At 44.2% G+C, this 22,750-nt stretch overlaps 2 protein-coding genes across 2 annotated transcripts in view; one reads left to right on the top strand and one right to left on the bottom strand.

The window, feature by feature from the left end:
- Positions 1-14,486: 14,486 nt before the first annotated feature.
- Positions 14,487-17,136, bottom strand: CCN1 (cellular communication network factor 1). The gene is made up of 5 exons (XM_044300765.1): positions 16,867-17,136; positions 16,565-16,778; positions 15,922-16,266; positions 15,542-15,744; positions 14,487-15,432 (listed from the first exon to the last, which is right to left on the bottom strand). The coding sequence occupies exons 1-5, from the start codon at positions 16,927-16,929 to the stop codon at positions 15,133-15,135; spliced, it is 1,125 nt and encodes a 374-aa protein (XP_044156700.1). The 5' UTR covers positions 16,930-17,136; the 3' UTR covers positions 14,487-15,132.
- Positions 17,137-20,242: 3,106 nt separating this feature from the next.
- DDAH1 (dimethylarginine dimethylaminohydrolase 1) overlaps positions 20,243-22,750 on the top strand; it is a 127,395-nt gene continuing 124,887 nt past the window's right edge. Inside the window, exon 1 of the mRNA XM_044302045.1 lies at positions 20,243-20,512. The gene's annotated coding sequence lies outside the window, so the exon portion shown is untranslated. The remainder of the gene's footprint in view (positions 20,513-22,750) is intronic.

Consider the following 22,750-nt stretch of genomic DNA (forward strand, 5'->3'; position numbering starts at 1 on the left):
TGTGGATAATACTAATCTATACGTAACATGCAGCAACCGGCAGTATGACATAATATTTTTAGTCCCTTGTGTCTAGAAATAAAAAAATTTCCTCTATACTATATCACAAGACTAAAACATTGGCTTTCAAGCTGCCTGAATGGGGCAAAAACATAACAATTTTACTTTTAGAAACCTTCCACTGACAGGGTCAGGTTCCTGCATAGTGATCTTGCCTGGCCCTGTCAATCTAGAAGAAGAAGAGGCTGGCAGAGGAAGCAGGAGGAGCAAGGGTGCACAAGCAAAAATATTTGTGCAACTTGATGTCATGCAACTCTTTTAGAGCTGTGATTTGGCGAACGCAGCCAAATAACAGAAATCTCACAGACAGTCGGCAGTCATGTGTGACCAAAAATCCAAGTGTTGAGTTTTTGCTACTGTCAAGTCACAGTCACATCACCATTAAAAATCATTAGATGGGATGTCGCAATGCAACATGACTGCCCTTCAGGTCATACAACGCATTTCACACCAGCCTGAATATCTTGGAACGATCTAGTAGAAGCACAGACCTCAATCCAGTCGACAATCTGTGGTATGCCTTTAAGACTGCTGGGAGACCAACACAACCCATATAACGTGAAGGAGTTGGAGCAGTTTTGCCTGGAAGAATTTCCGCTCATTTTAGTGTTGTTCCATTGCCAGAACAGAAGTGGGATTTAAAATGTCCACCAATATGGTTTCCAATTCTTGGTACGTAGGTGGATTGACTATGTATCTGCCCAGATGGCAGCAGATATGTTGCAAAATTTTTATGGGAATGTCATCGCATTCTTCTCAGAACAACTATTTCCCCATTAGTCTTTCTGAGGAAGTCCACAGAGGAGGAGATAATAGTCATGAAGATGTGGAGATATGACAAATGACTATAACATTCTTCGAGGAGACCACGCGTCCGCTTACCAAAATAGTCCATGCTCTGTGCAGTGTTATTTTTATAGGAACTGTTTGTAAGCTGACTCATGGATCATAGCGATTTCTGGTGAAAGTGTCATGTGTGGGCATAAGTCGAGGAGACGAGACGAGAAAATGTGTTGGACAATGGAATGAAAATGAGCAGGAGGAAAGTTATGTCCTGCTATTCAGTATTGTATGAAGACCCTAAAAAGTTTCCCATGAGTCAGCTCCTTATCTTGGCATCATTGTATTTGCACCACTATTTATAAATATATATTAGCACCTCCCTTTATATGGTAGGGTTTACAGAGTAGATGGAGACTTTCCTGCTTGGAGATGATTTTTATGGACTCATACAAGGAATGCTGGGTCTTTGGCATGTCATCTTATACATTGACCCCTTTCGCATGATCATAATAGATCCATATTTTGGACCTCTCACAGTTTTATTAAACCGGACTTACAATAAGACATGATGATGATCCAAGTCTCATCCATTACAACCACAAATGGTCAGGGTCTTTCGATCATGTTGCTGCCATCTCAGTCTGGTCTTAAAGGGGTTTGTTCAGAATCTTTAGAATAGGCAATTGTTATCTGATCGGTGGGATCCGAGACCCCACACCTCCTCCGATCAGCTGTTCTACAGTATCTCCAACGCCGGAAGTTTGTGCCGAAACCACACATCCCTATCCGTTGTGCGATGGAAGAAGCTGTTACTGTAGTGCTTCTCCCAAGTATTTCAATAGAGCAGGTCTGCAGTAACCATTTCCAAGATGGAGCCATGTAGTTCTGACACCAACTTCTGGCCCCGGAGCTACTGCAGAACAGGGGATGGTGAACCCTGCGATCAGATTGTGATGGCCTGTCCTGAGGAAAAGCCGTCGCTTGTATAATCCTGGACAACCCCTTTAATTTAGTACCTGGGCAACATTTGTCCAGAATGTTGAGAAGTGGAAACAAATGATGATGATGATGATGTATAGTCTTGTGTACACGCAGTCTTACTCTTAGGGCCTTGATGCACTTAGCTGGCTGATTCAACAAGGGAGGAAAAAGAAGAAGGCATGACACTTTACCATGGGCCGCAAAGGCCTAGAGCAGGCATCCTCAAACTGCGGCCCTCCAGCATGCCCGAACAGCCTACAGGTATCAGCCTACAGCAGGGCATTGTGGGAGTTGTAGTTTTACAACAGCTGGAGGGCTGGCCCACCAGGGGATCCTCCAGTGGGCTCAGGCTCTGATAACATAGTGGGCCCTAAAGGTCCAGGAGAAAAAATTATTTGGATCTGCCTTTGGAGTCAATAACTTGCAACTATGGTGTATTTCTTTCAAAAACGATTAGACTTTATTGATGATATTGGGGTTGGGCCCCAAGAATAATTTCTATATAATTTTCTATATAGTACTGCAATGTTGGACTGGGGTTCCTTGGGCCAACCAGAGGAAATTATTCTAGGGGCCCAACCCCAATATCATCAATAAAGTCTAATCGTTTTTGAAAGAAATACACCATAGTTATTGGTGTTATTGACTCCAAAGGCAGATCCAATTTTTTTTTTCTCCTGGACCTTCAGGGCCCACTATGTTATCAGAGCCTGAGCCCACTGGAGGATCCCCTAGTGGGCCAGTCTGATGCTGTAGTACTGGCAGACTTGCTTCAGTAGCTAATTTTGGTCATTGTGGACAACAATTCCAGTATTCAGTTGGGACAGTCAACAAGGGCTATACTACCTGCAGACAGGTCCGTCCCCTAGAAAGAAGTTGTAAACCCTTGGGCATATTCGGACTATGGAAAGTGGCTCCCAGTTCTTGATGGTTTTCTGGTCCAAGGAAGAAGGCAGTTGGCTAGTTGTATTGGGCCCCTGTTATAGGGTCTCTTTTCCAGTAGCGTTTATGGTATTTAGGTTGTAGGAGGCAATTCTTTTACAGGAAAGATGAGAAAAAGAGACATCTAAATGTGCTGCAGGCCTGACTGGAGAAGCTCCCTGCGGTTTTCTGGTCTGGTACAGGCTAATTTCCGACTGTCTGCACATTGGATTCAATTTGCAGGCTCCGATTGGGCGTTCCCTTCAATAAAAAAACATTGCCACTAATTGTTAGCTAACTATCTCGTATTTTTGGAAGAAGGGCCTGCTGTCTGTGGGATTTATGTCATGATTTGTAATTGTTGGCACATTTTGGACTTCTTGTAAAATGGATGAATTGTACGGTATGCGATTAGAAGGTAAAATACTTGTAGTTTTACTGCAGCCAGCAATAACATTTCACGACATTACACAGGGGATGTAATGGGAGCGCAGGCGAGATGCTTCTGTCATGTGCTATAAAGGTGCGTTTGTTCCACCCCCATACAGCTCTGGAATGTTTCTCCTTCCACATTATGAAATGCAGTAGAGAACGTTCCATAACATTCCCAGCTAAACCCTTCAAGAATGTGCTTCATTCTTACAGGACTTGTAGACATGGACGAGTTCTAAGGCTGGGGCTACACCATGGTCACCATATTTTAAGCAGTGTTTTTATTATTAAACCTATTTTGGTGATTTTTTTAAAAAATGTTGTAACTTTTTTAGATTTTTGCTGTTGATGTAACTTTAAGGTGGCTTTTTTTCTGGGACAAGTCATATTTTTAATAAAACCACTGTGGGGTACATTTAAATGATGTAAAAAAAACTTCTATTTTGGGGGGAAAAGGAACAAAAAGCAATTCTGACATGTTCAGTTTTGTACTGAAAATGTTCCATATATGGGTCATTTATATGGGCAATAATTTTTTTCTTTTTGCCAAACAATTTTTTTTTTTTACCGTGAACACTTTTTTTAAACTAAGCTTTATTACATTTATTTTGGTTTAATTAAAAGGGTTTTCCGAGACTTTTCGGCATCTGATATATTATGCTATTATAGATACCTTTAATTTTTGTTTAACTATGCTGCTGTTTTAAATTTCTTACACCAGGTGGTGAGGGCCCCATCTTATTTTGCTATGGGGCCCTATGAATTATAGTTACACCCCTGACCTGATCGCTTCCATAACGCTTTGGTATACTCAGTGATCATTATTCCCTGTCAGTAGTAAACTGACTGGCAATCCATTAGGCTGTACTTGTGGCATGGCTTAATAGGAATATTGCCTTTGATAGATATCTCAGCTACCATGAAAAAGATTGGCATCCCAAGATTGTGCTGAGTGGCACCGATAGATCAAAAGAGGGAGATGCTTCCCTCTGTGTAACCACAGAGATGCCGTTGACCCTGTCTTCTAAGGGGTTGGTGCAGCAGTGTCATCCATCTTCTCTGTGAACGTTCCTGCGCACGCTCTAATGTTGACCAGTTACACCATTGGTAGGTCAAGCAAGTACTGGTAGCTTAAAGAACTGGGTGTCGTGTCCATGACGCAATCTCACAGCACTTCTGGCATACTTATTCATGCTCCACACCCTGGTGTTGCTAGCAGTATATGTAGCAGTATATGTGCACAGCCTCCACCCGTCTGGCTGTCATGTTGCATCAGCCAATTGAAGTGCCTGCAGGTAATGAACCCTGCTTTCTGAGGCAGCTTCATCCATCCATTAGAGAAATAATAAATCTTCTTCTTAAGCTTTATATCAAAGAGGGAGCAAAGTGATCGTCTGTGCTTGCAGGGATCACATCACATCATGATACGATACAGTCTCAGCTTGAACCAAGCTCTAAAAAGCTCCATAACAGGTAAATGGTTTCAATAATTTAGGCTGTAATTTAAGACCATGCCCCCAAAATAACATCCTGAGTGCCATCATAACAGGCAGCGCCTGCCAACATGAAGCGTCCCAGGGCTGATCTTCAAAAATGAGTGCTGGAGACTTGGAGAGTACTACTTTTCCATCATCAATAGTCAAGTCTTCGTACAAATCTACCTATGTAAAGGTGCCACCGATTACCCGTTGAACGTGCTAATCCCATCGCTCGTTCCCATACACAATCATTGTTTGCCGACATCAGAGGCTGTTTAGATGGCACGATCTGCTGCCAGCAAATGACGATTTATGTGACCGCGTGAAAGATCCAATTACCGGATGAACGAGTGTTTAGCTCATTCATCGAGTAATTGGCCACACCTTTACACAGGAAAAATATTATTAACGATCATTCATATGGGCAGCACGGTGGCTCAGTGGTTAGCACTGGTGCCTTGCAGCGCTGGGGTCATGGGTTAGAATCCAACTAAGGAAAACATCTGCATGGAGTTTGTATGTTCTCCCCGTGTTTGCCTGGGTTTCATCTGGGTTCTCCGGTTTTCTCCCGCACTCCAAAGACAAACTGATAGAGAACTTAGAGTGTGAGCCCCATTGGGGACAGTGTGATGCTAATGTCTGTAAAGTGCTGCAGAATATAGTAGTGCTATATAAGTGCATTCAATAAATAAATAAATTGATATGGTCTGTCCGAACATCGTACAGTGTAAAGGGGCTTTAAAGACCATCTACACCTTTGGGCTAAAAAAAATACAATTTTGGGCTAAAAATCATTTTTTCAATTAGTCCTTATTAAAAATATTAAGCCGTTCTGTCACAAAGGGTGAACTGTTTTTCTAGCTGTGTGAATCATACTTTTTACTTTCACTTTCTGCCGGTCATCTAATAAACCTTATCTCTAATTTACTAAAAGGCAAACACTTATTTAAGACACATTCTTATCAGTAAGGTCAGAATTGAGCTATAATGAGTGTTTATAAGGAAATAGTAAGCCATCAGCTGAGCCATCAGTAAAAATACAGAGCATGGTACTAGAGAATCTCAAGGCTGTACAGAGAAAGGGGCTCAAAATTTAAATGACCAATCAAAATAAAAGGATTTTTAGCTCAAAGGGAGCACAATGAGGTAATAAATTTCCCCAAATGAGTACATAGCCTTTAAACCATTGTTTGCTGGCAGAAGATCGTGCTGACTAAATACTATTCTGTTGCCGCCAAACAATGATTCTGTATGGGAACGAGCGATGGCATTGGTGATCACTCCCCCCAACCATACTGTAGAGGGGATCACTGCATGTAAATACAGCTTTTTCCTACACTGACAAGCAGGCAATTGTCTGAAACCAATGCTTCCTTCCTGACAGTCGCTTGCTACGTCAGGCAGTGTAAAGGGGCCTTTAGGCATGTCATATTTGTCATTTTCCCTCAGCAATTGCCAGCGTGCGATCATTTGGCTCCATCAGCTGATCACCAGGACAGTTTTTGGGTGTTGCCATCATCTACATATAGGAAACGGCCATTTTAGCCTTCCCAAAAGCATGCTACCTACCACCTTAGGAACTACTTACGTCAATGAAGCACTGAATGCCTTGCGCCTCAGTGATGTCATCAGTTCCTTGAAAATACATAGACTGCATAGTCATCAATGCTAATTCAGTCAATAATGTCTGTCTTCCCCATGTGTTGGCAATAGGCACGCTTTCATCGCAAGCCAGTTGGACTCACTAACTTTTCCTTAGAGAATGAGCCCAGAAATCCGTCCCACATCTGTTCCCAATCATCATGCCGACCACCATTCCAGTTTCGGGCTTTTACGAGCATTCCTTGTGTCTATTTTATAGTGTTTTCTGAAGTCTAGCGTTTGGATCAAACGGATTTTATCCACTAAACCCAAGAAGCCGCTCGCTATAATGGTCCAAGATGTTATAATGCCTACGCACATACCTGCAAAAACAGCCACATGTGGCCAAAGTTCGGGGGGAGAGGGATCCTGAAGGCAACGTAATTTATATTTTTTACATAATTCCTTACTACATGGAGACATGTGGAGCAGATTAAAAGAGTTTTAATTATTTTAAAGAGTAAGGCTTCGTTCACATCACTGTTCAGCCTTTACGTTCTCCTGCCCCGTTTAGGAAAGGACAGATTCAGCACATAACATAATCGGGTCCGTTAGGTTTCCGCTCAGAAGAAGATTTTTGAAGCGGAGACAAAAGTCCTGCATGTGCAACTTTTGTCTCTGCTCCAAAATCTTCTTCTGAGCAGAAACCTAACGGACCCCATTATAGTCTATTTGGCCCGTGGGCTCCGTTCGGCTCAGTTATGTGCCGAATCCATCCTAAACGGGGCAGGAGAACGGGAAGGCTGAACGGTGATGTGAACGAAGCCTAAGACATATTTTGGGAAAATATCAAGGGGAGGGGAATGCACAATGGCTGTACTCTTTATGGAAAACGCTTATGCGGGTGGAGGACTGCTCCGCGCTCGACCTTTGATGTGTGCAGCCTCCATATTGTTCATGGTATTTGCCTGTAAGGTTTCATCTTCAATGGATCATATCAGATGGTCAGGGGGTTAACCATATTGTCTAGTAGCGTCATGAGACGTTGGGTATATTCAACCACTGGAAGTGAATATCGTAAAACCTACATAGTAGTTGGTAAATTAGTGCAGCACTGCCCATTTTTATGAGCCCCGTCTGTTTTTGGCCCAGGACAGCCCAAAGTCAGACCGCCACGGTCAAGTTTTTATCTTCTATAGTGTAGATAGGTTGGTATTGTTTGAAACCCCTTTAATGTATTGTAGGTTTAACCTCCCCGACTGTTCACTACTTCGGCCTACTCACTGACTAAAGGGGTTGTCCCCTGAGGACACTTCATAATGGAAGGTCCCCGTCTAAGGCCATCCCCCACGAACAAGGTTGGGGAGCTGTACCACCTGTGATGAGACAACCCCTTAATAGATTCGGTAAATTTAGGAAATCCCTCTTATTCTCCAGGCCAATAAGCGAATCTGAGTGCCTTTGGTGTTTTTCATTGGCCAACAGTGGGGTCATGGGTGCTACCTACCTAAACAACTTAGTAGGTATGGGAGTACTTACAACTTTATTTGTGGGCCTGGTAATGTTCGGTCTCCTTGAAGAGAGTGTCCACCTAAACTTCTTCTTGGAAAAATCTGATACTTGGAGACTGATGTGACCTGACTGCTCCACAGATGCTGACTCACATGTCATATAGGACAGTCTGGTTGCTAGGTCTTTCCAATGGAGTTGCCAGGCAATATATCCCTAGCAACCAGTTTGTCTACATCTCAACGCACAGTTGCCACAAATTTTACGGCAAACAAGGGGCAAGTAGGATTTGCAAGGTTTTTCTAACCAAGACCATTTCATACATTTCCTCCTTAGGGCAGCATGGAAATGTTGGCGGTCCCCTTTAAAGGGGTTATGCCATGATTGATCTAAAAAAAAAAAAAATAAGACATCATAGAGGACATGACAATCTCTTTGTAACAAAGCTAGGACCAGCCCTGTACTTCACAAGGATCGAGAGATCTCCACATTCACTGCTCCAGTTGCTCTGCTAGATTCTCTTTAGCCTGGAAGCTCTGGGGGCGTGTCCTTTCTACTGCAGCTCTCTCCTTATCACAGCTCAGGGGGTGTGTCCTTTCTGATGTAGCTCTTTCCCTGTATGGGCTCATTCAGACAGCCGCATGAATGAGTCCGCATCCGTTCTGCAATTTTGCGAAATGGGTGCGGACCCATTCATTTCTATGGGGCCGCAAAAGATGCGGACAGCACACCGTGTGCTGTCCGTATTAGTGGTTCCGTTCCGCAGCCCTGTAGAAAAGATAGAGCATGTCCTTTTCTTGTCAACAATCACAGACAAGAATAGGTATTTTTTATTATGGTTGCGGCCAGTATCCATGTTTTGTGGTCGTCTGAATGCGCCCTAACTGTCGCAGCTTCTAACAGAACATATAGCTGGTGGCAGTTGAAGATTTAAACTGAGCATGTGCGACCAGCTCAGTGACACGGACAAAAAATAAGAAAAAGAACAAACAGCAGGTGGCGCTATACAGATACATTTTTATTGAATAACTCACTGGCTATGCTACATTTTTATGACATGCAATTACAAAAGTGTTCAGATCCAGGAGCTGCTTTGAAAAATGTAGAATATGTTTCATGACGCAAAATATTCAGTGATTGATTCCCTTCACTTTGACCAAGAAAACCCTAAAGGTGGTCATACCCTTAGAAGAGATGATCTATTAGGCCAGATATTTGTCACGTCTACAGTGGTAGCTCATTCCCCACATTCGCTGTCCCTTTATGCTTTTTTTGATTTACATAACCTCCGAATGACCTTGAAATGCAAGAGGCAAAATATCTCCTTTCTCTTTAAAACGTTGATTGATATGAGTACATGGGAGGTTGAAATTTATGCATCTGAGTCTCCAGCTCTTGACTTTTTTTTTTGCAATTTTTGCTCTGACAAGTTCACCACTTTTCTCTAGAACAAATGCCATGTGGTATTTAAATTCCAAAATAGCTAAATTGCCTTTGGCAAGGAAAAAAAAAATCTGAAGATACTGTATAGGGTTGTAATATTTCAGGGAGTGTCAAAAAGGCATTGGGAAAATACTGGCTGAATTTTGCATGATGAATAAGGGGGAATTGTAAGAGCTGAAGAGAGGCCATCACTGTCTTCAAAGGGGTTGTCCCACGAAAAATATTCTACAGTTTTCAAACCGGCGCATGGATCTGAATTCTTTTGTAATTGCATGTAATTAAAATTTTTGCAAAGCCACTGAGTTATTCAATAACATGTACCTCTATAGCGCCACCTGCTGTTTGTTTTATTTTCTAATTTCTTTGACCTGCTCACTGAGGAGGCCGCACGTGCTCAGTTTCATCCTTCAACTGCCTCCTGAGCTGTGATAGGGAGAGAGCTGCAGCAGAATGGACACGCCTCCTGAGATGCAGCAGAAAAGAAACGCCCCTGAGCTGTCAGCTTGATATAAATCTAGCAGAGCAATGAATGGGGAGATCTCTGGATCCATGTGAGGTACAGGGCTGGTTGTCATGTACTATATGATGTCTGATTTTCATTTTTACATTAGTCATGGGATAAGCCCTTTAATGGGACACTGGGCACGTAAATGGCCACTGCGTCTGACATCCCTCTCAGCTCTCTGCTGCCTCTGGTCCCCCTGCTGCCAAATAGGAGCAATGCTGAGAAACCCACCTGCATCCTATTTCTGATCCTTGTCTGACCCATATTTGTGTTGTATGGACTCAGCCAGCTCTGGCCTTAGATTTGTACAAGGCGTGTATTATGAGGTTCTGCAGCAGCTGAGGTGTGTATTATGAGGTTCTTCTGCAGCTGAGGTGTGTAGTATGAGGTTCTGCAGCAGCTGAGGTGTGTATTATGAGGTTCTGCTGCAGCTGAGGTGTGTATTATGAGGTTCTGCAGCAACTGAGGTGTGTAGTATGAGGTTCTGCAGCAACTGAGGTGTGTAGTATGAGGTTCTGCAGCAGCTGAGGTGTGTATTATGAGGTTCTGCTGCAGCTGAGGTGTGTAGTATGAGGTTCTGCAGCAGCTAAGGTGTGTATTATGAGGTTCTGCAGCAGCTAAGGTGTGTATTATGAGGTTCTGCAGCAGCTGAGGTGTGTATTATGAGGTTCTGCTGCAGCTGAGGTGTGTATTATGAGGTTCTGCAGCAGCTGAGGTGTGTATTATGAGGTTCTTCTGCAGTTGAGGTGTGTAGTATAAGGTTCTGCTGCAGCTGAGGTGTGTATTATGAGGTTCTGCTGCAGCTGAGGTGTGTAGTATAAGGTTCTGCAGCAGCTGAGGTGTGTATTATGAGGTTCTTCTGCAGTTGAGGTGTGTAGTATATGGTTCTGCTGCAGCTGAGGTGTGTATTATGAGGTTCTGCTGCAGCTGAGGTGTGTAGTATAAGGTTCTGCAGCAGCTGAGGTGTGTATTATGAGGTTCTGCAGCAGCTGAGGTGTGTATTATGAGGTTCTGCAGCAGCTGAGGTGTGTATTATGAGGTTCTGCTGCAGCTGAGGTGTGTAATATGAGGTTCTGCAGCAGTTGAGGTGTGTATTATGAGGTTCTGCTTCAGCTGAGGTGTGTATTATGCGGTTCTGCAGCAGCTGAGGTGTGTATTATGAGGTTCTGCAGCAGCTGAGGTGTGTATTATGAGGTTCTGCAGCAGCTGAGGTGTGTATTATGAGTAGGGATGAGAGAATCGACTTTGGATGAAACATCCGAAGTCGATTCACATAAAACTTTGTTTCAATACTGTACGAAGTGCTCCGTACAGTATTAGAATGTATTGGCTCCGATGAGCTGAAGATATTACCTCGTGAAGTCTCGCGAGACTTCGCATAATAACTTAAAAAATCTATTTGCACTGTAAAAAAACATTTCCCGAACTCTGGTTCAGTTGCAAGTGGTACCTTGGAACCGAACCCAAGTTCGGGAATTGGTTTATTACAGTAGAAATCAATTTATGAAGTTTTTACACAAAGTCTCGCGAGACTTCACGAAGTAATAACTTCAGCTCATCGGAGCCAATACATTCTAATACTGTACGGAGCTTTTGTACAGTATTGAAACAAAGTTTTATGCAAATCGACTTCGGATGTTTTATCCGAAGTTGATTCGCTCATCCCTAATTATGAGGTTTGGCAGTTGCTGTTTTTGCCACAATGCAAAATATGAAAAAGGCCCCCTATTGGTGTTTGGACCCACAGCCTTAGATGCGACTGCTACCATCTCTGCAATCTTGGGGAGAACCTTTCATGGTAGTATTCTGTTTCTGCACCTTGTAGAATGTTTTAAAATGAAATTTATTAGCAAGTTATTAATTTGGCTAATCTGCCTAGGGCACCAAAATACCTTGTCCTGGCTCTGAGTATGTTCTGATTTCAACTTTATCTGGGTCCTGATGATGTAGGTACAGTTGAATGCTATGGTGAAGAAAGGAGTCTTCTTCTCCCCAGCCCCAGCTCTCCCCAGGAGCCAGTTTTCCAGCTGTACCTTACACATTGAGCCATCAGATAAATAGATATCTCATCTAGATCACCGAAAGCCAAGCTCTAGTCCAACCATCACCTGAATCCAACATGATAGCATTGTATTAACGAGTGACTTGATATTACACATGCATTAAAAAGGTTGTCCACTTGACAACCCCTTTTTTTAATGTGAGTCCTCTCAAGATTGGCCTGGCCCACCAGATTACTGGAAAAACCATCAACAGGCCCAGACTTTGGACCTAAAGGTCCAACAGAAGACAACTTTGGAACCAGGTGCTTACTGCTATGGTCTGTTTTTTGGGGGGGTTGAATTACAAATAATCTATTATTATTAACACTACAATGTCACCATAGATGTGTTCTATGGACCATCAGAATAATTTTATCTGGTGGGCCCAGGGAACTCCATCCTAACACTGCCTCCTCCCAGAAGCTCATCACTGGGGCTATTGTCCTTGGGAACCATTATAGTCAGTGGTTTCTCATTGTTTATAGAGGGTGACCTCTTCTACTAGCTGCATATGTCCTAAAATATTGCGTTTGGAACATCAGATAAACCTCTTAAAGGGGTTTTCCCATTAAAAAAAAGAACATTTTTGGTAGAGGTCCAATTGTTGGAATACCTACCCATCAACCCGGACCTGTATATGTTCACTCCCCAATTTTGAAAACAATGGGGTTCAAATAATCAGTTCATAAACTGCAGAACCTCTGGTTCAGCCTAGAACGTGGCCACCTCCTATAAGTCTGTTGACATGATATCAACGCAATCCCTTTCTTGAGCTCTCATGTAGAACTTCCTTGGAATGGTGTACTATTCCATATTATCCCCAAGTATAATGATATGCAAAGCCTTGAGCTTCCATAACCCCCCCCCCCCCCTCCCTTCCTCCGTGAGATGCCAACCATCAGGAATGTAACCCCCTGCGTAGCTGGACTCTGGTTCATAATGTCTTAGCAAAAAAAAAAAAGAAGTCATCTCACGATAAAGGGATATTTTCTGCAGCCTGGACACCTAATTGAAAGTTCTTGAGATTCCAGACATTCCAATGTATTTACCAGCATGTTTGCCTTTAATGATGTAGTTATTCGGATTAACTGCCCTCCTCGCTTCAGACCCATTTAGTGAAAGCAAGCCACCTCCTGCCGACAGGTTAATGTATTCCCTGCACATTCACCAACCGGGGTGGGGGGGGGTGGGGGCAGGATCGGGGGGGGGCCTCGCAGGCGTGCAAAGAATGGTGAATATGTCAAGTCATGCTATGCACGCGTGTGACCTCCTTCAACCCTTTGTATCAGGGAAATTAGACTTGATGGAGCTTTACATCGTGGCTGTAATATTTCAGATCCCCTGATGATGTCATCACAATATATAATTTTTAGGCTATGTATCCTACTGTAGTCATTGCCAAAATGAGGATTTAGAAAGTGATCAGAGGCAATCAGAGTCCCAGGAAAGTGGTGACCCTTTACCAAGGCCTCCTGTGCCTGAAAACTAGACTTTTAGTTTTATAGATGCTGGATTTCTTCTAATTTTTACTTTACTTTACGTAGTTACGGATAGAGTCCCAGGAAAGTGGTGACCCTATGCTGAGGCCTTATATGCCTGTAAACTTAACCTTTTAGTTTTGTGGATGCTGGATTTCCTTCAATAACTGCTTTAGCTTACATAGTTAAAGGGGGATTCCGAGTGTTTAACACTGATGAGTAGTGTTGAGCGAACTTGTGTTTTAAGTTCGCCGTCTAAAGTTCGGGTTATTGAAGAATTGCGTTATGGATTCCGCTACCACGGACCATAAGTTGGTCCGTGGTAGCGGAATCCGTAACGCTATTCTTCGATAACCCGAACTTTAGACGCCGAACTTAAAACACAAGTTCGCTCAACACTACTGATGAGCTATCCTCAGGATAGATCATCAGTATCTGATCGGGAAGGGGGATCCGATCAGCTGTTTGAAGAGAGCTCCGTGCCCTTCTCGCAGCTCACTGAGCAGCGTCCATTGGATAGCGGCTGTGCTTGGTATTGCAGCTCAGCCGCATCCACTTGAATGGGACTGAGCTGCGTCTAGGAACGTTGAACGTGACGTCACTGGCCTAGGAAGAGGCCGCAGCGCTCCCCGGAGGATAGGTCATCAGTTTTGGACAACCCCTTTAAAGACAGAGTCCCGGGAATGTGGTGACCCTATACCAAGGCCTCCTAGGCCTGAAAACTAGACCTTAGTGTACATACTTAATGGGAAATTCCCTCGAAAGTGGTGGCCATTTGCCAAGGCCTTCTTTGCCTGAAGGATTTGTGTTTTGTTTACATACTTAAAGGGACCCTTCACCCAAAGTCAAGGTAGATCTCCATTGATAGATCTTTAGTAACTACAAGCTACTGATCTCTGTTATCACCCATATCAGGCTGGATAGAGGTCGACTGTAGTATTCTTAAATGGGACGACTTTACAGGATGAGCAGTAAAATGCCCGCCCCGTCATTATGTCATCTCACTTCTCTCCAGTGCTGCAAACCTGCAGAAACATTCTTCTACATGTGGGTGATATGAACAGCCCCTCGTATAAGTTACTTTTATAAATTCCTGACATTACATTTCAATAGGAAAACACATTCACCGCTTTCTCTTCAGATTTGATTGGTAACCTCAAATTGCTATAGGTCAGCGAATGTTTTAACCTATGGAATTGCAAAGAGGTAATAAAAGGTAAATCTACCAGGACCCAGAACCCTTAAATTACAAAGACAGAGGTGGAAGCAGATATAAAAAATAGGTAACAATATTTTTTATTACTCGATTATTTCCATAAATAAATTCTTTAATTCATTGAATATAAAAATTAAAACAATTTACAATTTATTCCAGTATTACATTTGTCACCGAACGAAAAAAAAGCTACATTTTCTTTTTTTCGATAAATAAAAAAAAAATAATGAATTTGAACTTCTGCTTTGCTTAAGAATTGTCGGGTTGTGATAGCTGCCACAGAGAAACGCTTCACTGAGCGCGATTAGGAAGGAATGTAGAAACTCTCAATTGCTTTTTAACTTTTTTTTTTTTTTACCCAAGTTTGGTCATTCAATAACTTTATGCAGGAACAATTCTTCGTTTTTAGTTTTTTTTTTTTAAAAGGACCAGAAGAATACTTTAAAGATAATTTACTAACAGAAAACAAAAACAAAAATATTATTATATTATTATTAATATCAATTGCTCCAAAAAAAGAAGCGACGAGTTTGCTCCAGTACTATGAAGCTCTAAAGATTTCAGTCTGTTGTAATGAAGACCAGGTGGTGATACACTTTATAAGTTCCTAGTGCCACATAGTGTCCAAAGGTGGTATTGCAACATCTCCACAACAGAATATTCCCATTATTCTCGATTGTCCCTTGGTTGGTTTTGCTCCTTTTTAATCTCTGAATTTGTGGATGTCATTGAATAGTCTGTAGTAAGGGTAGGCTTCGTTGGTGTGTGGACAGTTGTAGTTGCACCTACAGGACTGGATCATCATCACGTTCTTTGTAAAGGTTTCCCCGTCTTCGCACCTGAATCGGATTTTGACAGTCCGCGTCTGTTGGGGGGTGCAGCATCTTCCGTCAACGCATGATCCACAGTATTTAGGTCTGTATTTCTTCACGCTGGAACAGCCGGCATAGCTGTATCGGACTGGAGCCTGAGATTTTTTGGTTTTTGTGCATTTCTTTCCCTTCTGGAAATGAATAGATAAGAAAAGATATTAGAGACCCATGCAAACAATGCAAAGATATGATATCAGGCAGGTGGAAAAGAGTCCAGGTCTGCAATCTAAGAGTCCTTACCTTTAACTGTGAATAGTTTGTCTGTCCACATGGCCGCAACTCACAGATCCTGGTTTCTCGCACTAATCTACAGTCTTTGTTGTCATTGGTGACTCTCGTGGAGATGCCGGTGCCGCACGTCTTTGAGCATTGAGACCAAGACGTCGTTTGGACGATGCACTTCTGAGCCTCAAATATGTGGCCTTGTGCATTGGAACCAAAGGCTGGAAGGAAAGGTGATGCAAAAGTTAGTACGCCCAAGGTTGGCATATGCCAGGGCCTGACTGGCTGCCCACTTCTCACTATCCTGCTTAAGATACATGGTGGGCAGCGATACCACATGCAATATATCCATCTATAGCTCTACAGATCTAGTTACTCCATAGTTTAGGAATATGTACCTGGTAGCATTTTGTGTCCTCCTTTCACGATGGGGACAAATTCGTTTTTACTGGTAAGGTCTCCTTCATTATCCATTCCGAAATCTTTGCTTAAGAAATCTTCCAGGTCGTCGCCTGTGTCCCTGGCGTCGTCGCACACCCATTCCTCGCAACACTGCCCAGGCACCTTCACCAGTCTTGGATTTGGGCATCCCAGGTTAGGCAGGGAGAGTTCTTGAGGGCACAGGGGAAGACAGCCCACGGCCCCGTCGATACATGTGCACTGGTGCTTGCAGTTGGGCTGGAAGCTTTCTCCATTCTGGTAAATTCTGGAGTTGTATTCGCAAGGTCTTCCTTCAGACTTTGCTGAAAAGGAAGAAACAAAAAAACAAACAGGTCAGAACTCCATTGCAAACTTTGGATTTTTGAATTCCTGATCCTAATTACTTTTCCTGCACATTTTGCTAAACCCAGACACTGAATTGCATTCCAGACTGCTGAAATCATGCGACTTTCTGCCAAACTATCATCAATAAAAGCATATCCATACAAGGTCTGAGATTCCCCTGAACTCCTTGACTAAAGCAACCAGTAAGAACCTGCTTGCCCTGCAGCCTCACCAGGGGGTCTTCTTAAAGGAACAAGCCAAAGAAAGTCATCTTACCTCTGCAGATACCCTTGGTGGCTCTGGAACTGGCACCGAAGTTGCACTCCAGTCCTTTGGTGTGGTCGCAAGGTTGGCTTTTGCTACAGTCTTCGTTGAGTTGCTTGGCGCACACTTTGCAGCATCCACAACTGTCAAGAACCAAACCAACCCCTGGGGCACATTTGCGCACCTCCAGGGGACACTGGCACACAGCTGGGCAAGATGAAAATGCCTGGAAAAAGAGACCGAGCATATTATAGCCATCCCATGTGCAGAGCATGCACGATTCACTGGAAGAATGCAACATGAGCATTACTTACCAGGTCTATCAATCCGGCAAGGATGACCACAACCACCAGAGGGGTTATTCGTAGGGAAGGCATGGTTCCTCTGAATTTAAGAAGTCGAGTGAAGCTTCTAAATTGTTAGGTGTAGCTCCACTGGTTGCAATGCCTTGTGCTTTTCTGGTCCCAGTAACCTTGCTGTGACAAGTTCGGTCTGTGCTCTGCTGGTCCCAGTGCTGTGATCTCGGTGGCAGTACTGGTTTCTGTGCCTGCTTAGCTTGTTGCCTCTGCTCTCTGAGCTGCTCCAGGCTCTGTGTCTCTTAAATAGGAGACAGCCCGTGACGTCACCACCGCTTCCAGAGCTTCACATTCAAAAAAACATCCCAGGAATGCGGCTGGGCTCAAACTCTGGCCAAGACCCTCCCCGTCTAATGGAGCCTGGCTGAGTCTCCCAAGGAGGGAGAGGAGAGAAGGGGGGAGAGCAGCCTGAGACACAGGAAAGGCTCCTAGTCTGGCATCAGGAGGAGAGAATTAGGAATGGGACCTAATCATACAGTACTATTAAAATACACAGCGGCATCAGGCAGAGGAAATGAGGGATCAATATCCTATAGGGCGCCTCTTAAAAACCCAAATTCCCCCTGTCTCTTTTTCACGCCGTCTCTTTCCATGCAGACATATTATTTGTATGCATAATATCCTCCCTTGGCTTCCAAGTCCATTTGGCTTCTACATTTATGACACTGTTCACCTTGTATAGTTTTATGTGTTTAGTGCTTTGGAATGTTTTCCTTGTGTTTTATGTCATATTGTTCCATAAAGTCTGCGCCGATTTAAAGGCGCCTGTGTTAGCACACCAAAAATATTTTCTCCTACAAAAATTTAAGATTTTAGGGGGTGCGTGGGGAAGTGGTTAGAAGACCTGACATAGGGTGTCGCGAGTCATTAAATATGACCTTAAACGCTTGCGCAGAGCGCACCCCATTTAAAAATAGCCATGTGCCCTCACCCAGCTATTTTCAGAGCTCCCATAGAAATAAAAGTAGAGCTCACTGCGCAAGCGCAGCCACCTCTCCATTCACTGCTATGGGACTGACGGAAATAGTTGAGCCAGTGATGAATGGCGGGCAGCCACTTCGGACGTCCCGTTCAGACATTGATGGCATTTCCTAGCGATATGCGGTCAATATCTCAGATGGGCCAACCCCTTTAAATATTCCTATACCAGAGCCATAGATGGACTCCCACCTGTTCATTCAGCCCTAATATTAGGGACCATGATTGGTGTAAATATAAGGGGAGAGGGGTAGTTTTTTAGGGAGGCGAGGGGGGGCTTAGCGACCTAAATTTGGCCAGGTTGGAGCATCCCTAAAGGGGTACTCTGGAATTTGTGAATGTTATATTCAGGGATGACCAGATTTGCATAAGTTGAGGATGGGGGCAATTATCAGGTACGATCGTTCTTTCCCGATAATTGTTCTATGTAGAGGTGCAGCTGACAAGTAAACGCTTGCTCACCAGGGGTTCGCATCTTCTTGTAAATATGAATCTGTTTGGGGATGAAGGATCGTAATAACAGTCGTTCATCTCAATGTAAATGCAGCCAGCAATGATCGGTTCGTTACCGATCACTGCCCCATGTAGAAGGACTCTTAGACTGCTTGGGCCCAGTGGCATACTGTACAGACATTGATGTAAGGATCGCCACCTACACATTTTTCCACAATGTACTCCATCGCTCTCCAGTATGGCTACTAGATGGGGGGTAGTGTTCTATTATTCATCCAGTAAATTAATTAATAAGCTTGGTGTTACCGTTGATCTTGTTGAAGGGGTACTGTCATCACTGACTGGATAGTATCAGACTGTGCAGGGAGACACCTCCAACTGGTAACACCCAGATGTCCATTAATGAGTGGGAATAACAGAGGAACAGCACAGCACATAGTTATGGGAAAATATGCCCCAGAATTCCCCGATTGACAAAGCAAAGGGGACCAATTTTTGGTTACCAATTTCCCGTGCTTGCTCCTCAGCTTTTTGGTAGGTTTATTAACCTCCGATGTGAGGCTGGACATACACTTGAAATATCTGTTGGCCAGACACTCATTTGACTGAAAGCTATCATTTCCAGCCCCCCAATAAACATGCATGCTCAACCTCTTATCTCCCTTGAGTACAAAAGGATTGAGCATGCTGAAATGCAACTGTCCAATCCTTTTTTCCCCCTCAACGTCTGCATTAGATGGTTGGCCGGTCCAGCTGAAATGTCAATGGCCGCCTTAAAGGGTCAGTGAGTTTTCATAAGACATTTGAAATGTCCTAACGACATATCAAAGATTTCGGTGGGGATCTGAGCGCTGAGACCCCCACCAATCGCTAGAATGAGGAGAGAGATATGCTCGCCTATCGCACTCTCTGTCCTCGCTGCAGGAGACGGAATCGAGAAGGGCCCATAGACTTTCTATGAGGAGAGAGAGTGTGATATGTGAGTGCTTCTCTCTCCTCGTTCTAGCGATCGGTGGGGTCTCAGCACTCGGACCCCGTCGATCAAAACCTTTGATATGTCTATTTTATGAAAACTCAGTGACCCGTTAAGTGACCATTGTATGCTACTCCAGATTTTACAGTAATTATTATATCTCGGCGTGTGCTACCGTTACGCTCCAAACCCTAGACCGCGGATGCGTCGCCTCTGATCCATGCAGCCCATATGTAGCTGTTCATAGCTCGGGGTGCCACACTTCGTGGACAAGCTGCGGCAAGGCCTAGCTCAAAAACGTAAAATGCCCCTGGTTCTAGATGACCACCATCAAAGGAAGGAGACATAGACTGGAAACTAATCACTCGGATTGCTGGGCACGCCGGACTTTCCAAAGACAATTCATTACAGCAGGCAATTATGTAGATCTGCTATCTGGTAGGCTTGGGTACGAGCGCAGGGCATCGTAGGCCATCTCTCTCCAACCAAAGTGTGGTGTTTTTGCAAATATGCCAGTGTTTTCCTCCTGGGTTCGCAGCGTTCAGGGGGTACAATGGGTTTCTCAGTCTGCTAGGGGAAGAGGTATTTGTGCAGCAGCCTGGAGAGGTCGTAAGCATTTCCAGATGTGGAATCACATCCAGACGTAACAATATTTCCATATTTGGAAGAGCTGGACTTCTGCGTTTTTCACATTTTTCTGCCCCTGTTATCCAACCACAAGACATTCTTGACAGTTTTAGATGCTGTTAAATATAGACTCGCCTGGTGTTCCAGGCTCAGGAAATTCGCTGGAATTCCTCATTATTCACGCAATGTGTCTATCATGATAGGCTCCAAAATAGACTTTACAACAATCTGACTGTCCTCCATGGGGCTGCGCAAATCTGCAAAAAAAAAAAAAGGCACAGGGATCCAGACTCCTTCCCCACAGCACGAAAATAAGTCACATACCAGAGATATCTACCGCCATCAGATTACTCGCAATTTGGGTTTCATCACCGAGTCAGCGTAGTAGACAGGATTGTTTCCTAGCCAGCGACACGCTAACCAAATCCTCCACCCAGAACCCACTCGCAGAGTGCTGCACTCCCTCATTAACCTGTAGCCGGGGAAGGAGATCAGAGTAATGGGCACATCAAGTCTAGCAGGGTCTAGTGAGCGACAGGAGCCTGCTTCTGGAGCCTGGCATTTGGAGGAAGGGTAAGTCTCCCTCACTTCCTCTTTGATGATTTCCTACCCACTATACCTACCCCACGCGCACTGTATTTTTACGGCTTGCACACAATGCTTTTAATATTTTCATTGTGTTGGTTTTCTTTTATGCTGAAGATTGGCTTTATACTCCATACCTCATGATAGATATTCCTAACCATGTTATGAGCCTTTTAATATTAAAATTTTCGCAAACAGTCTCCTAACCATGCACCTTCTGTAATGGTCTCCTAACCATGCACCTTCTGTAACGGTCTCCTAACCATGCACCTTCTGTAACGGTCTCCTAACCATGCACTTTCTGTAACGGTCTCCTAACTATGCACCTTCTGTAACGGTCTCCTAACTATGCACCTTCTGTAACGGTCTCCTGACCATGCACCTTCTGTAACGGTCTCCTAACTATGCACCTTCTGTAACGGTCTCCTAACTATGCACCTTCTGTAACGGTCTCCTAACCATGCACCTTCTGTAACGGTCTCCTGACCATGCACCTTCTGTAACGGTCTCCTGACCATGCACCTTCTGTAACGGTCTCCTAACCATGCACCTTCTGTAACGGTCTCCTGACCATGCACCTTCTGTAACGGTCTCCTAACCATGCACCTTCTGTAACGGTCTCCTAACCATGCACCTTCTGTAACGGTCTCCTAACCATGCACCTTCTGTAACGGTCTCCTAACCATGCACTTTCTGTAACGGTCTCCTGACCATGCACCTTCTGTAACGGTCTCCTAACCATGCACCTTCTGTAACGGTCTCCTAACCATGCACCTTCTGTAACGGTCTCCTAACCATGCACCTTCTGTAACGTCTCCTAACCATGCACTTTCTGTAACGGTCTCCTAACCATGCACCTTCTGTAACGTCTCCTAACCATGCACCTTCTGTAACGGTCTCCTAACCATGCACCTTCTGTAACGGTCTCCTAACCATGCACTTTCTGTAACGGTCTCCTAACTATGCACCTTCTGTAACGGTCTCCTAACTATGCACCTTCTGTAACGGTCTCCTGACCATGCACCTTCTGTAACGGTCTCCTAACTATGCACCTTCTGTAACGGTCTCCTAACTATGCACCTTCTGTAACGGTCTCCTAACCATGCACCTTCTGTAACGGTCTCCTGACCATGCACCTTCTGTAACGGTCTCCTGACCATGCACCTTCTGTAACGGTCTCCTAACCATGCACCTTCTGTAACGGTCTCCTGACCATGCACCTTCTGTAACGGTCTCCTAACCATGCACCTTCTGTAACGGTCTCCTAACCATGCACCTTCTGTAACGGTCTCCTAACCATGCACCTTCTGTAACGGTCTCCTAACCATGCACTTTCTGTAACGGTCTCCTGACCATGCACCTTCTGTAACGGTCTCCTAACCATGCACCTTCTGTAACGGTCTCCTAACCATGCACCTTCTGTAACGGTCTCCTAACCATGCACCTTCTGTAACGTCTCCTAACCATGCACTTTCTGTAACGGTCTCCTAACTATGCACCTTCTGTAACGGTCTCCTAACTATGCACCTTCTGTAACGGTCTCCTAACCATGCACCTTCTGTAACAGTCTCCTAACCATGCACCTTCTGTAACGGTCTCCTAACCATGCACCTTCTGTAACGTCTCCTAACCATGCACTTTCTGTAACGGTCTCCTAACTATGCACCTTCTGTAACGGTCTCCTAACTATGCACCTTCTGTAACGGTCTCCTAACCATGCACCTTCTGTAACAGTCTCCTAACCATGCACCTTCTGTAACAGTCTCCTAACCATGCACCTTCTGTAACAGTCTCCTAACCATGCACCTTCTGTAACGGTCTCCTGACCATGCACCTTCTGTAACGGTCTCCTGACCATGCACCTTCTGTAACGGTCTCCTAACCATGCACCTTCTGTAACAGTCTCCTAACCATGCACCTTCTGTAACGATCTCCTGACCATACACCTTCTGTACCAGTCACCTAACCATACACCTTATGTACCAGTCACCTAACCATACACCTTATGTACCAGTCCCTGACTATGCACCTTCAGTACCAGTCTCCTGACCATACACCTTCTGTACCAGTCACCTTATCATACATCTTCTGTACCAGTCTCCTGACCATACACCTTATGTACCAGTCTCCTGACTATGCACCTTTAGTACCAGTCTCCTGACCATACACATTCTGTACCAGTCTCCTGACCATACACATTCTGTACCAGTCTCTTGACCATACACA

Source organism: Bufo gargarizans, chromosome 7, assembly GCF_014858855.1.
Source record: "Bufo gargarizans isolate SCDJY-AF-19 chromosome 7, ASM1485885v1, whole genome shotgun sequence".
Taxonomy (NCBI): domain Eukaryota; kingdom Metazoa; phylum Chordata; class Amphibia; order Anura; family Bufonidae; genus Bufo; species Bufo gargarizans.